The sequence below is a fragment of the Macaca nemestrina genome, chromosome 8 (genome assembly GCF_043159975.1).
Source record: "Macaca nemestrina isolate mMacNem1 chromosome 8, mMacNem.hap1, whole genome shotgun sequence".
NCBI classification, from domain to species: domain Eukaryota; kingdom Metazoa; phylum Chordata; class Mammalia; order Primates; family Cercopithecidae; genus Macaca; species Macaca nemestrina.
In genome coordinates, this window is record NC_092132.1 from 59,864,596 (window position 1) to 59,882,770 (window position 18,175).

General features: G+C 38.9%; 1 protein-coding gene across 1 annotated transcript; it reads right to left on the reverse strand.

Moving 5' to 3' along the window:
• Positions 1 to 7,731: 7,731 nt before the first annotated feature.
• On the reverse strand, positions 7,732 to 17,837 carry LOC105477140 (carbonic anhydrase 3). Its single transcript, XM_011733523.2, has 7 exons — positions 17,731 to 17,837; positions 16,766 to 16,963; positions 14,519 to 14,637; positions 12,589 to 12,681; positions 11,477 to 11,539; positions 10,427 to 10,582; positions 7,732 to 8,719 (listed from the first exon to the last, which is right to left on the reverse strand). Exons 1-7 carry the CDS (start codon positions 17,762 to 17,764, stop codon positions 8,600 to 8,602), a joined length of 783 nt encoding a protein of 260 aa, XP_011731825.1. The 5' UTR covers positions 17,765 to 17,837; the 3' UTR covers positions 7,732 to 8,599.
• Positions 17,838 to 18,175: the final 338 nt, after the last annotated feature.

The following is an 18,175-nucleotide window of genomic DNA, read 5'->3' on the forward strand; positions in this document are numbered from 1 at the left end:
TATAGGCATGAAAAGATGTCTTAAAAAGTTTTGAACTACTCAAAATTAAGATTTGGGGAAATAGAAGTAGTATATAACCTAAGAAAACTGCTGCTGGCTTTGAACCCCCATGACATTTTCTTTGCAATTCTTTGCTTCTTGTTAGATTGTATGTGTTTTTACCATTTCACACAAACTTTTAAAGATTATTCCATGCAGTTAGCTCTATGCTTCTATTAGTGTCTTTCTCTCTCTCTTCCATCTGAGTACAATGGCTAGAAAATAATACACACTTGAAAGAATAAATGTCATTTAAATATTTTAATGAACAGAAGCAATAATCAATTATATTTCCCTAGACCTATGTATTGTGAATGCTTTTTTCTTTCTTTTTTTTTTTATCTTTTGTCAGCTTTGACCAAGCCAAAAGAGTTACAGCCAAATTCAAAAAGCCACCCAACCCAAGATCAAAACTGATGAGTCAAAAATGTGTGCTATTCCTCCAAGAACTCATTGACATGCCAGTCTCTGACCTTCCCAGGATGAGGCCATTAGCTCATGAACCTTGACTTGCATTCAGTATTTTAGGGGTTTCATTGTACCATCTCTCCATCCATCCATCCTTCCTTCCATGTATCCATCCATCCATTCTTTCCTTCAACTGTGCAGCAGTTCACAGCAGTCTTAATGACTCTCTCTTTTTTAAGATTTGTTATAGAATTATCTCCTACTTCCACTCTCCGGTAGTCCCCACTCGGTGAGACAGTGAATAAGACAGCGGGCCAACATGGCTGGTGAGAAACCACAGGACAGAACGAAGTGGACCAGTTGGCAGGAGATTCTGTAGGCTGATTTTGTTAGCATTCGACTCTGCACCAGCTGCCCCCCACATGACCCTGTACACACTTCAGGGGTGCACATGATGACTGCCCCATGACAGGAAGAAAACATGAGAAATTCTATTTATAGTTAATTTTTTAGCCTCTAAAATTTTCTACTTTGTTTATATTTTATAATATATAAAATAACAAAATACTGTGAATATATACTTTATTTTTTTTAAGTGCGATCTTGTGGGAACATGTGGAAGAACTGTGTCCCAGGGGCCCTACATCATTCAAAAAGAGTCTGGAGTCCATTGCTGACCCAAAGACCCAGGTGACCCAGAGCCGTGTTTTGCAGGTCGCCTGTACCCTCAGTCCTGCTATCTGTTCCTTCTTTCCTATGGCACTGATATCACTGTTCAACATGTATTTCATGCCCAGTGTGTTGGGCACTGTGCTTGTGCCCGATAAGCGCTTTCATTCAGTATTCACAGCCATGTCTAGTATCATTTCTCTTGAGCAATGTTTGGTAGTCGCCTTTATCTTTCTATTTTTTTCTTCTCCTTGATGCTTCTAAGTAGTTCCTTAACCTGCTTTTATTTCTTCCGTATTTGACACATAAACACTTTTGAAAAGCATGAAATCTTTTCAAAAAGAGCCTTTCTTATGGCCGGGCATGGTGGCTCACACCTGTAATCACAGCACTCTGGGAGGCCAAGGTGGGCAGATCACTTGAGGTCAGGAGTTTGAGACAAGCCTGGCCAACCTGCTGAAACCCCATCTCTACTAAAAATACAAAAATTAACCAGGCCTGGTGGCACGTGTCTGTAATCCCAGACAAAACCCCGCCATTGCACTCCAGCCTGGGTGACAGCAGAGTGAGACTGTGTTTCAAAAAACAAAAAAGAGCCTTATTTTAGTCATCTGTGTATACTTTTAAAACTATATACCAAATAGTGGATACTTTTGCCCAGCTGTAGCTATAAACTTTCTTCTTTATGCCTTGTGGTGATTTCATAATTCCTCTGCAACTCTCTGCTCCTCTTGGGGCCTCATCAATGTTTCATATCAATTAAGCTCCCAAGAATAAGAGACTCAGTACACCGCACAATCTTGACAACAGGCCCTTTGTTAGAGAAAACAAACGAAAAGGAATGAATTAGACCTTCTCAGATAAGATGTCATTAAAATACTCTTTTAATTAAGAAATATTTATAATAGGCTGTCTGAAATTTACATATCAAGTTACAAGTTAAGCCGCAAAGTACTTACTATTCCACCCTGCCACTCCCCAGCCCACTACCATCATAACTGACGGTGACTTCTAGTTATTTACTGTCTGAGGTAAAGCTTTTTTTTAAAAAAATTCTCAGCTATACTATAAAGCTCGAGGTAGTAATTATCAGTACCTGAACATACATGGGGCCTATGTTGTTTGTGGAGGAAATTGACCTGAATTTACCATCTATTTGGCAGGTGTGGAGTGGAATGTGTCAGTTGGAAATGCTTATTGGATTTTCAAAAGCATCATACTTTGCTAATCATGACTGTGAAACAAGGATTTGTGTTAGGAAGAGGTATCTTTATTATGTATGTGAACTTGCCATAAATATCTCTACGCAAAACTGAATGAAATGGAGAACTAAAGTCACTAATGAGAAAATTAAGGCAAACTTAGAGAAAAGAGAGAGTGGGGTAGTTCAAGTACCAGCATGAATCATGCCAATTAGTGTCATCAGAGTCTAATGCCACAGACTCATTGCTAATCTACCTCTTCAACTTGCACATTAGAAGCATGAGTGCTAAAAGAGATAAATATGCGGGGAAAGACTCTGCTGTTATATCTCCTAAAACATGTCGGTTTTATGCTAAGTGAAATTAATTATTAAGATTAAAATTTGCAAATGAGAAGCTTTGGATATATGTAAAGCTGCTTCTCTTCTTCCATGCACACTTTTTTTATAGAGAAGCCTGGGTTGCAGCAACAGACATCTGTATATTCTGCATTGAGAAAGTACAAGAACTTTCCCTAATTGAGGAAGTATAAAAACTCATTGAGATGCCAGTCTCTGGCCTTCCTAAGATGAGGCGACAGCTCCCAGTAGCTTGTGGACTTAGACTGGCATTCAGTATTTTAGGAATTTCATTGCACCATCTATCTGTTCATCCATCCATCCCTCTATCAGTTTATCCATCCATCTATTCATTCCTTCAACCATGCAACAAATATCTTTGGGCTCTATTCTAGGTTCCAGATACTGTGTGAAGTGCTGGGGCTTCAATAGTGTAATGAAACAGATAAAGTATTTACCTTCACAAAACCTCCCTGCTGCCACTACTTATCTCTCTCTCTCACACACACACACACACACACACCAGCTCTTATATTATAAACATAATTTAAAAGTGTTGTTGTTACTCCTAAATTAGTTCCCAGTGTGAGAATCTGAGCTCCTATATATTCACTGATGTGCAGCCTTCTCAGTTCTTAGTTCTTCCCAGCACTTGGCCTTGCCCTTACATCTGCTGTGCTTGGCTTGTACAATTTTCCCACCCTTAATAGGCCCCCTTCTTTGGGGTCCTGATCCATCCATGTGCCCCTTGTGATGCCTTAGATCTTGCTGTAAACTGATCTCACAGGAGCAGAAGCGTGAATTCTGTGAGCGCAGTATTTTCAAACACTTCCATTTGTATTATAGTTCCATGGGAGCCAGGTTCCTTTTAGGGTAAGAATTCCCTTGAACAAATGCATTTGGAACCATCCAAATTTCAAGTGCGCTGAATACATATTATAGAAATGTATGGACATGTTGAACAGAGAATATGTACACTTAATGGCCAAAATATTTCCCTGGAATTCCACTCTCCTCTACCTGAGAAAGATTTAAATACAAGGGAGGATTTGATTCCTGTTTACTGCACAGAGTCAATTCTAACCTGGCTAAAATTAGCATTTAAATCACTGGGTTTTATGCTGCTGCTGCACACGTGTAATGCTGTGATTACACCATTAGATTCGCTCTTACTCCTGCTGTGATTACTTACGCGGTCAAGTTGTCGAGTGGCAGCACCTACTAAACACCTTCACACCTAAAGTAGTGCTTTAACCCTCTACTTAATTCCTTGATGCTAGACTTTATGCCTAGACTGTTTTATCTCCTTGTTTTTTTTGTAGTCGAATCACCCCCAAAGTACAAGCTCTTCTCTCAAGTGTGACTTGTGCATCTCATTTAGGATTCTGACTTTATGGCATGCTCAGACAAGTCCAAAATCAATTTCATGGCAGGAGACTTTCTGTATTTACTATTAAGATAGATTTCCACTTCACGCTGCACTCCAAGGGCTTCTATCTTGCTAACATTTGAAAATCAGTATTGAACAAAAGAAACGCTATGGTTCTTACAACTCTCCTCTTTGGTTTATTTTCTGGATGTTTTGCTAACTCTGTATGTTCCTCAGGAGAGGGGTAGAACTCCTGGAGCAGAAGCTTCCTCAGGAAAAGTTATTTGGTCCTCCTCTGAATCGCTGCTTCTAGTGATGTGCTGGTTTCCAATGTCACCACATCTTGTTTTGCCTGCTATATATATAGGACAAAAGTTACTGTTTTAAAATACCATTTTCACCAATAACAACCAGAGGTGAGCCTGTTATAGAAACTCTTTTAATATTACCTGTTGATGAGGTGTGGATTCACGATATTACTAATAGATACCTAAAGAAAGAAATGTAAGTTTAGGTATTGAATAAGGCATCCAATTTTTTCTTGGTTGGTGTGAAATTAATTAATAAAAGATCATCGTTAACTCCTATTGTGAGTTATGTCAGAAGGACTATTCTAAGTGGTTTACAAGGAATTCTTAAAATCTCTCTGGAGGCAGCTATTACTCTCATTCCTGTTTACAGATGAGGAAACTGAGGCATAGAGAAATTAACTTGCCTGATGCACACATTCAGCAAGTGTTGTGTGTCTTGAATCTAGTCCTTCTGAATACTGAAGAGGGCTTTAAAATGTTAATTTCCCATTATTTAAGTTTCAGTGCAATAACTACTATTCTTTTATCCCTCAGGCCTTATTTTTGGCTATAAAGACTCTTAAAAATATGTAAGAATCCTTCACTCTCTTTTCTTTTGCATAGGTATCAATGACTAATAGTAAACATTTGAAAAACAGAAATAGGCTGTCAAAAACAATTTTTAAATCTTATTGCTCTGCAATTAGTGTGAATAAAGCACAGCATGGCTTTTAATCTCATAGTCATTTTTGTAATTATTTTGCTGCCATCTAGTGATGCACATGAAATTTTTGTAATATTTTGCTGCCATCTAATGACCTAAGTGAAAATAACATTCAAATATGATTTTATTTTCCCATCTGCATTTTAAGACTTTAAGAACTACTTTAGCGGTAGGTTTTAAAAGAATCATTAAATTTGTATACCTCAAATCTGAAATTTAAAAAATCTGAAATTCACAGTGATTCATTTTTCTTACCTCTTCTCACTTATTCTTCCTCTGCTAAAATAATATATTTTACTCATAACTGGAGCTCATATTTAATATCAGATAAGAAGGCATTAGAAAAGAACCTAGAATCTAATTAACTTTCTTTATGTGGGTTTAGACCATATGTATTTCTCTTAGGCCAATTTTATTTGTGCCAATTCTCATTTTAATAACTGTCATATTAATTTTTCCACATGTATCCAAGCTTGTTAATAGCTGATCGTTTCAACTATATTTAATTATATAAATGATTATGGTTAAACATTGAGTGCTTCAGTTTTGCATGTTCTGTGTAGAATGCTTCTCACTCATCTACGTAAATATTCACTGATTGTACAGTTTAAAGAATTTTGAATCAATACTCCTGAAATTATTTGCCTTTTCATAAATATATCTGCTCATTTAAAAGGCAGGGATTATATTAACAGTATATTTGCACACTTAGTCTTGGCCGGGTGCGGGGGCTCACGCCTGAAATCCTAGCACTTTGGGAGGCCCAGGTGAGCAGATCACCTGATGTCAGGAGTTTGAGGCCAGCTTGAACAACATGGTGAAACCCCATCTCTACTAAAAATACAAAAATTAGCATGGCATCCTGGTGCATGCCTGTAATCCCAGCTACTTGGGAGGCTGAAGAACAAGAATCGCTTGAACCCAGGAGGCAGAAGTGCCAGTGAGCCAAGATCATGCCACTGCACTCCAACCTGGGCAATAGAGTGAGACTTCATCTAAAAAAAAGTTATATATATATGTAAATATAGATATATTTGCATACTTCTAACAATACCCTATATTAGGTAAATTCTTGTCGATTCTGCCCAATTCATACGCTTTTAATGATATGATATCTGAATGTTATGAAACACGAATTCAAATTAGTTTCTGCCCTATTTTGAAATGTTAAAATACTTGCAATGATTATACCCTGAAGAACAAAAGTTGGCAGATGCTGAAATCTTCTTACCACAGCAGTTCCCAGCCATGCCCCTTTGTAAGGCTGTGTGTATCTGAAATGCAATTGTTTAGGGGCCTGTTTATGATCAGGAAAATGATCCCCCTGCTGAATAAGGACATAGTATGTCTTTAATATTCTAATGGACATCTATAATATCACAGCACTTTGAGTTCAGCACTTTGAGAAGCTGGGAGGAAATTTTAAGATGGGCGATAATTGTGAGCATTGACAATGACTCAGACTGGAGGGAGGGGAGAACTATGTTCTACTAGAAAGCTCCCACCTGAAGCTAATGAGATCATTTTCCAAGGGGATCTAAACTAAGATAAACAAAAAACAATATTCCTATTAACCATGTAATGTGTTGTTCAAGAAGGTAAGTATTTTACCTGGATTCATCTATATTCATGACATCGCTTATTCAACAAATATTGAGTAATCATTATGTGCCAGACACAGTATTAGACAGCAAGGTGAATGTCAGCATGCAAGACTCATATTTGTGCCCTCATAGAGCATATGGTCTATGAAGATAGCCTCTTTTGATGGGGTGTTTTCCCTCAAAACAGTTCTAACCTGTTCAGCCTGTGTACTGGAATAAGGACCATTTGTAGCTGGCATTAAGTCATATGTTCCTCCCCCACATAGAGTCAATACTGGATACATCTTTTACAGTGCATAAGCATTATTAAGTAAGTACCTTGAGAGAATCAGCTTGTGTATTATCACTAATGATCAAAGCTCCACACCTCCTAATTTCAAGGGATTTAATTAACACTTCCAGTTCATACTGACCAACCTGGTTTGACTTCACCTGGGTGGTAATCTATTAAATATCTTTAGCCTCATAGGACTCTGTCACGTGATTTGACTTCTGGCATCTCAGGACTCTCCTGACCCAATATTATTTCATTCCTTAGGGTAATGAACTTATTCCTGTCACTTTTTAAAGTAAGTTAACATATTGGCCAGTGAGGTGATGAAAGACGCATCAAAACCACTAACTGCAAAATTAGACTTTATGTCTAAAGATTTTATATTAAATGGTTTAAAGATCTAAATATATGGATTTTTGCAGTGTTAGGCCAGCATCATCCTAAAGACACAATTTTTAAAAATATGGATGTAAAAGCTATAGTCTGACTTGATTTCATGCCCCTGAAACCCATTGTACTAGTCTGAACCCCAGAATTCTAAACCAATTTTGAGGCCTCTGGAAAGTATTTCCCACTATCAGATATATGGCCACACATTCATCTTCTGGTCTGCAGTTTCCTCAGAAGGCCCGTACTAATTTTTTTTTTTTTTTTTCCTGGCGCTCCTTGAGGAATGTAGCATCCAAACTGAGAACTTCAGTCCTTAGTGCCATCCTTCAGCTATAAAAACAAACTTACAAAGTTTGTTGCTCTTAAACTCCATTTTTGTCATTTATGCTGCCCTTCCATTTTAAAAAAAACACAACACTCAACGTTTTCCGTTCATGTCTTTATTGGTTCTGGTGATCAGTACAACTGCTTTAACTTCAAGTGCCATCATTCACTGTTTTGTGTTTAATGATCATTCATTCCAGCCTCCAGTGAGAAAGACAACAGAGGCAGTTTTTATTTTAATAATCATGCAAAGGAAAATGTAGTGAAATTAAAAATAAATGGCCCTCCTTCAGGTAAAGAAAAATACTAGGATAAATTCAACTACAATTATGAAGAAGAAATTCAAATACTGAATCAAAAATTTGAAAACTCCTGATTGTATTGTGTTTTCTTTTCACTAATAATAAAAACCAAGTAATCTTAGTAGCTAAAAGTTCAATAAATGACTGACTTCTTGCTGGTGTTGAGTTAAAACATATTATTAGCTCAGTTCTTGCTGTCCATAGTCATTTTAATTTCTGGCTTATGTTTAATTGTTACATGATCTTCATACACCTCTACTACATGTAGAATTACTCATATTTCTTTAAGATGGACAACTCATAATGTAAAAATAAAAACAATGAAGTTCTGTGAAATTTTAGGTAACAGAAAAACTGGTGCCCAATAGCTAGCCATTTTAAAAATATCTTTACTCTTCCATCTCTGTTTCTTCTTCTTTGAAACTTTACTAAAAATGCTACTTTTATAGGAAAGATGATTATTACAGAGATCAAATATGAAATCTATTCTTTCATATTAGGTCTTGTCAAAAGTAACTTTGGTTTCTTGGTGACCACATCTCTCACATTCATTGCTCAGTGTGGAGAAATGAAATAGACTTGGAGTAAGGAGCACCAGAAGGAGGCAAGGAACCAAGCTCTCCAATGGCAGGTTTCCTTTCCTGAAGAGGGCAAGATCCAGCAGCCTCATTTGAAGGAAGCTCTCACTACCCTGTTCTTGATAGGCTGTGGAGGGCGCCAGTTGCCCACAAGGGGCACTGGGGGCTCGTTCTCAGCGCTGGAGAGGAGGCTCCGCAGCTTGGCCATCTGCAAAGGGCAGGGGCAGACTGTTAACAAGACATTCGGATGAACTGGACACACTACGCAACAAAGAGGTGTAAATACTGGTGGGGTTTCTTTTGTTTGTTTGTTTGTTTGTTTGTTTGTTTATATGGAGTCTCGCTCTGTAGCCAGGCTGGAATGCAGTGGTGGGATCTTGACTCACTGCAACCTCCACCTCCCAGACTCAAGCGATTCTCCTGCCTCAGCCTTCTGAGTAGCTGGGATTACAGGTATCTGCCACCATACCTGGCTAATTTTTTGTATTTTTAGTAGAGATGGGGTTTCACCATGTTGGCCAGGCTGGTCTCGAACTCCTGACCTCAGGTGATTCACTTGCCTCGGACTCCCAAAGTGCTGGGATTACAGGCGTAAGCCACCATGCCCAGCCAATACTGGTGTTTTAAAAATGACAAGCAAACCACACAACCTGTCCCCAGTGTCCAGTCCAGAGCTATTTAGCTAGTCGCTGCAGAGTGACACTCATTTTTTGTTTATTTGTAAAAGCCCTTTTCTTCATTCTGTACAAGATCACTATGCCCTCTGGTCACAGCCTTTTCCTCTTGAATTCTGAAACATTTATTTTTTATCTGAGGGGTCAGTATGAACTATATACTTTGTTGGAGAGGATGACCACATCCATATATCAGTGTAAATAAAATGTAATAGACCTTTTTTGTATAAGTTTATGGAGTCAATTATTTTAAGAGCAAAAAGAAATCCAACTCACGCTACATTTCCAATTTTTAAATTGTCTTTTCTTTCTTAAAGGATAAGACAATAAATTCTCATTAGTAACACTATGATTCTATATTAAAATATTTTTACATTTCTTCTTGAAAAAAATTTCATTCTTTCCAAATAGTTACATCACTGAACGATGTTGTTAAATTTGATCTTTTAATAAAAATGTCTTTATAAACTGACATAAATATGAAAACTGTTGCCTTATGCAAGAGACACACACTGGGAAACTGATTTTACTATTACAGAACATGCATGCTCTAGGTTGTAAGTCCCTGTGTTGTTTACTTGCTTCAATCTGTTTTTCTCCATGTTCTTGCCCACTTATTTTCTCCTATGTAGCTTTTCCCTGAAAGTGTCTTTAATGAATGTTACTAGGACACTCTTTAGATTGAACACTAAGAAGGGAACCTTGAGAACAGATGCCAAAAATACTGGGAACAGTTTGAAGGTGGAATTACAATCCTGCACTTGGCTGTGTGATCATGGACAAATTACTGAACCTTTGAACCTTGAATTACGTATCTGTAAAACTGCAGAAATAATATATAGCATACAAAATTGTTAAATCCTTTCCATTAGCACCCTTCTCTTCTCCAGGTCTGTATTTATCATCCCATCTCCTTACCAGTGCTCAGTATTTGGCAACATCCAAATTAACAAAGATTCATATTAACCTAAACCCTTTAAAGTGTTTATAGAGCATAAACTCAGTCATGGTCAGTATCAAAACGACTTTTAAATGATTTCTATTTATCCTGGTACCCTTTGGGGGCCAAGTTTTAGAAAGCTGAACAAGCTGGTTGTAACTAACCAGGGCAGACCATGAAATCTCTAGCTATAGAGATGTCCAGTGAGTATCCAGTTAGTAGCTATGTATTTTTGATTTGGTATCTGTATCTTACATAGGCAGACAGCAACATAAGCCCATGTGTTCACAAGGCTGCTCACCTGGTCAGAGCTCACGGTCATGGGCTCCTTCAGCAGCAGCCACACAATGCACTCCTCACAGGGTGGCGTGGTGAATGACCCCTGGTAGGTCCAGTAGTCCCGGCATGCCGGGAACAGGCAGGATGGGTCAAACTTTGTGAAGGGTGCCTCCTTGCCCTGGGTAAGAGCAGGTTGCAGGTGCAGTGAGTGTGTGCATGCACATGCTCACCCACCCCAATGCCCTTATCACTTCATTTGTGAGAATGGATTTCAAATGCAATAGAGAAAATAGAACTTTTGAACAAAGTAGAGGCCTGTCAAAAATAAAGATCAAAGCGGGGAAGCTGGTTTGCACATTATTACTTGATCTGACACAATCATTGTCACACTGTGTTCCTTATTGTTTTAACTGTGAGTAGAATTTGTAATTCTATCACTCCTCAAGAAAAAGGAGAAACTGATATCCCAAGCGTAATTGAATTATTTCATGTAAGTTAATGTTTTGTTGTTGATGATACCAAAAAATATCAGGCTTGCATTTTTATTGAATGTTCTACTTGGAATACTTACTCTCTCTGTTAATAAAACTCAATAATATTTTATTAGAATGGTCGCAAAAAAAATCAAAATTTTTCTGTTACTTACATGAGTCTGTTGTTAAGATTTTAAATTTATAAGTGCTTCCCAGAAAGGTCATCACCAAGACTCAACAGACCAGTGCTGGCTGACATTTAGTATCTCCATGATGGTATGCATGCATATATGCAGTGTGTGTGTGTGGAGGGGGGGGGCGAGGATGCGGTGACCACTCAACTTCTCTGATTCTCACTTATTCCATTGAGAAAGAGATTATCTGACAGGATGACTATCACCATTAAAAAACTGATATATGTGAAATTGCTCTAAAAACTGCATGCCATACAAATATAATAGCATTTATTTTTATATTTATGCTTAGCATATCCATCAAACTTAGTAACAGATTTTAGGTGAAAAAAAAACTTGAAAATGTGTAAAGAAAATTTGCATAATCTGCTTTATGTGTTAGGAGGGAAAATGATTTTTGTTTACCTTTGTCTTAATCTTTTCCAATGCATCAAGGACAATCTGGAACTCGCCTTTCTCACGTCCTATCTGTAAGAAAACGGAAATCCAAGTATAATTCTTTTACTCCTCCATAATTTAGGATTGTCTTCAAAGCTGATTTTGATTCATCCATCTGCAACTAGTGTTTATAAATCTGCCAGAATATCTCGTACTAAGCAAAAACTTAAGTTTATTTTTCCTCAAGATTTTAGAGTATATATTTTCTGATCTAAATTTGGACTCCAGGCCTCTGAAGTACAGGACCACAAAATTACATGTTGATCTAGTTCTGTGTCTTTGACCTTCTCCGCAAAGTCATTCCACTTTTCTAAAAAACAGATTTAGAACCAAAATGGACCCTATGTTTCCCAAACTAAACTCATTGTCTTTCTTCTTAGACCTACTCCACCTCCTGCTGTGCTGTGTTCAAGCACCAGAAATGACCCAATGAATTGAGAACCTAAAACAAATTAGGTCATTCAAAGAGAAAGAAGCCAGATTTTCACCTCTGGCTTGAAATCTAGATTATGTTACCACTAACCTCATGTGTTAATGACACTAAGTCCTCTTTAAAGCAAGGCTGGCTCAACAACACACACATTCCATGTGCTATCTTAGCCTGGGATCATGTGAGTGGTGACCACCTCAAACCGAGGGGATGTCCAGCCAGGGACTTGGCATCATATGGTTCCCAACACTGACTTTTCTGGTTTCCAGTGCAATTGAAGTGGAGCAGTGAGAAAGGAAAATGAATATATGCCACCTTTGCCCTTACCACCATGATAATAAGCGCACTCTAAGGCTCTGTCCCCGCCACCTACACACACACACACACACACACACACACACACACACATCCCACATCTGGGGAAAATTTAGAAGTGCTAGGGGTCCTGGAGTGTGGTAAAATATACACTTTTAGAGAAAAGCAAGACATTTTGAGCTGATCTTAGCAGAAATATCTTGATTAGTTGAATTAATAATAAAATGTATATAGAGGGAAGAAAGTAAAAATGAGGGAATGAAACTCAAACTATGCTAAGCATTGGTAGGGAAATACATTTTGAAAGAAAATATATGGTCAATTTTTACTTTACCTTCAGAAAAATGCCAATCACAGCGATCCCATCACGCTGCTTCAGGGCTTCTTTAAAAGTGTTATACTTGGGGTTCCAGTGAACCAAATGAAGCTGAAACCATAGAAGACAGATTAGAAGGTAAATTCCTGGAATATGGAAGTAAGTATAACATTATCCACAGTAAATCCAATCGTTGTACAGGCTAAGGTTGCTGAGCACTCTCATAAAAGCTGAGAAAATTTGAAAGAGTAGCATGTAGTATTTTGGTAACACTTCTAGTGGCTCAAATAAAAGGCATATAAAATTATTTATCTCCTTTTATCAACCAGAGCTCTGACACCTGGTGGCAACCTGATCTTAATTTAGAACATGCGTACCAGTTAGGTTAATCAAACTTTCTATGCTGAGTTACAGAGAATGGCAAGAGAATACAATCACTTGCAGCAGTTAAAAAATGTTTTATTCAAGACCAAAAGTATGAAATAATCCCATATGCAAAAGTCAAACTGAAAATATTGACTGCATCTGTAAGAAATATACTCAACTTTCCCCATTTGGTTGGGGAAGATGTCTAGAAGGCATTCTCAATATTTAATTTATCTTGCCATGGCTTTCTAGATTGGCTGTAAAGAAACAGAAAGATCACAGTGAAGTACTTTGGGTTTTCTAGCAATTAATTTAACCAAGAACTAAGTTGCCTAATGATTCTGCTTAAAAACATGTTCATAGTGTATTTCTGGGCTTCTTTCACAGCCCCTATGTTAACCAGAGCCTATCTTTGGAAAAGAGAAAGGCAGGAAAAATGAATTGGTCCTCACCTCCAAGGCAACTGCCACCACTTATTGGCTTGGCTTTATAAAGAAAACCTGTCAGAGGCCTGTCTTAAGCCCTTGTAATTTGATGCGTTGATCTGAGTTACGATTCATTCTTTTCTTTAATGGGTTAACTGAGACAGAGAGTAGTATATGCTCAGATTAAATTGTATGTGTGTACACATATCTCTATGTGTGTGTAAATATGTGTGCGTGTGTATATATAGATATTCACACACACACATATATATATGCACACGGTTCATTAAGAGATTGGAACATAAGCATTATTCAGAATTTCTAAATGCTATTTTTGGAGTACTATATTCTTATAAAACAGGCAGCATAGGGCACTGGATAAGACGATGAACTCTGAAGCCAGTCTGTATCAGGTAGAGCACTAGCATTCACCAGCTATGTGACTTTATTATGTGTCTTTTCTATGCCTCTGTTTCCTCGTTTGTAACCTGTCTCTTAAGGTAGCTAAGAGGATCTAATGAGTTAATACATGTAAGCATTTAATAAGTATTAGCTATCCTTTTTCCAGTTTCATTGAGGACCCTAGGCTTTCTTATTAAGTAGCTATCCAATTTCTAACTTTTTGGGGTTTTTTTCGAGACAGGGTCTTACTCTGTTGCTCAGGCTGGAGCAAAGTGGCACAATCATGGCTTACTGCAGCCTCAACCTCCCAGGCTCAAGTGATCTTCCCACCTCAGTCTCCTGAGTAGCTGGGACCACAGGTGCATGCCATCATGCCAGGCTAATTTTTGTGTTTTTTGTAGAGACAGGGTTTCACCATATTGCCCAGGCTGCTCTCGAACTCCTGGGCTCAAGCAATCCACCTGCCTCAGCCTCCCAAAGTGTTGAGATTACAGGTGTGAACCACTGCACTCGCCCCAGTTTCTTAATGTAACCTTGGAAATCTTCATGTTTGATGCCAACTCACCTATACCCCTTTACCTGTCTAGCCTAGAATGTCTGGCAGCTTCAGTTTAGCTAAAACTAGTACAGCTATTTTCATAACTATAGACTTGAAACAAAAGCAGTGGATGATGCTTTGTTGCTGTGGTTCTTATTTTTAATTTTGCAATTTTCACTGTATGAGACTCAGAATGGATTATGGCAGTTCCTCCTACCTCTGCTGCATACTTGACTCCATCCACGGTGTGCTCAGAGCCATGATCATCCGAAGAGCCCCAGTGAAGATGAAACTGGCGAAGTCGGTAGGGTCCAGGGAGAGGACCCCCTCTCAGCACTGTGATTCAGATAAGCTTGGTCAACAGTGAATTCATGCTTCTTTTACAGAGCTTAATGGACAAAATGTGGTCAGTGTGCTGGGTAGATGGTGCCACTCCCAGGACACCAGACTCCTCATAAAATGAAGTCTTGGGATATGTCAAGATAAATGATTGTTCTTTTCTGTTTTTCTTATTTTGTTTGTTTGTTTCATTATTATTGAAACATCATTTTAACATTTAGGAAAGTAAAATTAAAACAACAGATGGACAATGAGGAGGCATACACCCAGAGAACAGGTCGGTAGTGTGGTGCAGTGGGAAGAACTGGACAGTTGAGAACCAGGTGGATGTAGGTTTCCAATGCTGGCTTCACCCCTTGCTAGTTCTGTGATCTCAGACAAGTTGCTAAACTTCTCTGAACCCACTTTCACATTTCTAAGAAGGTGATAATAATACCAAACTTTCAGAGCTGCTGTGAAGATTAACTGAGATTAAGCACCTTAAAGTGCTCATCATAGTGCCTGCACGATGATCACTGAGCAAATGTGAATTCCTTCTCCCCATGTTGCTTCCAACTACACTTTTCTTAAGACAGCAAGCAAGAACTTTCATCTATGCCTAATTTAGACCGTGTCTGTTCAAATGAGATGAAATGGAAAATTCAGAAATTTCCCAGAAAACCAATCAATTTATATGACTAAACTAGATAATTCTCAGCAGCATTAATTTGGGCTTGTTGATAAACATCTCAACCCATTGCAGAGTGATTCAGAGGTTCAGATATCTTCCAAAGTATATTGAAAACTATGCAGAAACCGTAAGATCAAGATTTGGCAATATAAGCTAGATCAAAATAGAATTCAGAGCACAGCTATTTTAGAAGAGGTTGGCCACACTAAGTGGCCCAGGAAAGCCATAAATGTAGACCTCAAACAATGAGGCTAGGCCTATATGAGTTTTTTCATGTAGAAATGGAGTGGTTCAATTCATTGCATTTTTCCTGTCCAGCCACTCAGAACAGTTATTATAGGGACATGTGAGTCCAATTTATTAGAATAAACTGTATGAAATTGGCAATATTCAACTATTTTTGCTCACAAAAATGGCATTTTCATGTGGTTCAATCTAATAGACATGTTTAATTTTGTTATGGTGCTTTCAAAATGGTACTTGATATATAAGGAGAAGGGGAAAAAAGAAAACAATAGCAATACAAAATCACTGTTTAAGAAAATTTAAATTTCTATAACTTGGAACCTCCTAGTAGGTAGGAATTATGAATATCATTCTTCATTACAACATCATTAAGAATGTTCACTTATGTATATCAATAAATGTAACTTTATTAGAAATGTGGCTATAAGGAATTATTTTGCTGTATATCAAGCACCAAAATATTAAAGGAAGATTATTTCTTACCTCATTTATTGTGAAATAAAGTATTTTTGACTAGCATTCTTTTATTTTACTGATTTGCTTACTAGTGTAAGTGAAATAAAGAGATTTGTTTTTTCTAAACATGTATTTTTCAGTTGCTGTCTCACACACAAATACTACTCAAGAAGAAATTGTCAGATATTTCAAAAATACTCACCAAAATGATTAATCAGATGAACCCCACTGAAGGCTTGAAGGTAAGTCATCTTCGCACCTTCAATGGCCCCATTCTCTCCCCTAGATTGGTCACCTCCCAGGCACCAGGGGAAGAAAGTGCCTATTTAGGGTTTCTATTATATTTCTGGCTTTGTAGAATGGAATCTACGCAATCGAGAGTGGAAGCCTGGCTCTCCAGACCATGGACAAGAAGCATAAAAATCCTTCAGGTACAGGCCATCAGAGTCTGAAGAATACTCATTTGAGCTTATTGTCATCTCTGTCCTATCATGTTCCATTTCAGGAATGCATTGCCAACTTTTAGCTTGGACATGGGGCCGTTTTCACAGAGACCAAGTTTGGAGGGTGAGACATTTCTCTTCAATGCATAAATATAATTATTCATAACTAAAGCAAAGTCAAATGTCATCTCCATTTTCAGAGGTAAAGGGCTCCCTCTCCTCACTAATTCTGGTACTGTGTCATAACCCACATTTTGTCAATACGGACATTGAAAACATCCATGTGATTCTACCTCACTGTCATACTTACTTGACCTATCGTAAGTATCATCAAATACAACTCGGCAGGTCTTCCCGTTATTCAGGATGGTCTTGGCAGAGCCACCATCATAAGACACTGACCATGGCTGCAGAGAAGGGTCATGCTTGATGTCTTTAGTATGCAGCTCAATGGGCGACTGGTTTTCCCCCTTGGCATTTGGAAAAAGTTCATGCCAGTGGTCAGGACCTAGGAAATAAAGTCGAGGGGATGTATTTATTTGGTGGCACAACCCAAGGCCTCTTTCTAATTGACTAAACCAGCAAAATGCAGAGAGGCTAGACAGTGATTTCAAAAAGGTCTTAGGTTTCAGACTGGGCAATAAGAGACTTACCGTTCATTTCAGGCCTGTTGGTAGTTTTGTGAATAGCATACATGGAGACTATTTAACTCGGTGTGTTCACTCTGCTTGCTCAAAGGCTTATTTTTGAGATAAACTTTATCACATTTTTTTAAACCAATGCCACCTTCCATCATACAGTTGGAATACAATAATATTGACCACCTACATTTGAGCATTATGTTGCAGTTTTCAGAGCACACCCGTATTCCTTTTCCTTGGATTAGGGAGAACCTTAGGCAGAGCAGAGATTCTCACACCAGCACCAAGCTCAGGTTAGGTGCTTGTCCAGTCTAACAGAATAAGGGCCAGTCACACCTGACCTCGGGCTGTCTGACTTCTCAGAGGCAACGGGATCTTAGGCAAGTGATCCAACTTCTCTGCACTTCAGTTGCCTCCAAGAGAAATAAAAACTCCATACTAGGGAGAACTAAATGAGATGAAGGGAAAAAAGAAGGAGCAGCATTTGGCAGTTGAAAAACCTCAGTAAATGTTAGGTCTTATCCTACTCCTACATTTTCCACTGCACTCTCTAAAGTTGCCCATTTCTGTGCAATGGCAGGGCTCTCCAGGACCGGCATCTCCTCCTGGCCAGGTCGCCGCTGCCTGCACTCACCGTTGTGACTGGCGTAGCCCCACTCCTTGGCCATGGTCGCCTTCCTCCGCGCTGGACTGCTCCTGCCTTCTCTTCCCCTGCGTGGTGCAGAGTCTCCGAGGGCCCGCGTTTTTATGTAGCTCCCCCCCCCCGCACACTGCATGGCCTTATTAGGTCAGCGAGGGTGGGGCAGGGGGCTAAACTAGATTGGGGTGGTATTTGGGAGGCCGGGTGGGGGAAGCCAATGAATTCCAAGAGCGGGACAGCTGTCGAGGTGAGGGGGGCGGAGGTGGGCGAAGGGGCACCTACGCCCCTCCCTGCGCTCTCCCGGGAGTCGTGGCTCCTCGCCCCTCCATCTCCTCCTGTTGTCTCGCAAAACTGCAGGGCTTTCTAACTGGCGCCGACGTGCAGAAATGCAGGCGGCCCTCACCTCGTCCTCTCTCCCTCTTCCATGCATTCTTGGGGA

What these genes read in the sequence shown, in the direction of transcription:
- LOC105477140 (XM_011733523.2), bottom strand. Translation starts at nt 17,764, where the DNA reads ATGGCCAAGGAGTGGGGCTACGCCAGTCACAACG. An exon ending in TGATACTTACGATAGGTCAA is followed by an intron (nt 14,638 to 16,765) that starts GTAAGTATGACA and finishes TCTGAATCACAG; the next exon opens with TGCTGAGAGGGGGTCCTCTC. An exon ending in TGGAAAAGATTAAGACAAAG is followed by an intron (nt 10,583 to 11,476) that starts GTAAACAAAAAT and finishes GCTCTTACCCAG; the next exon opens with GGCAAGGAGGCACCCTTCAC.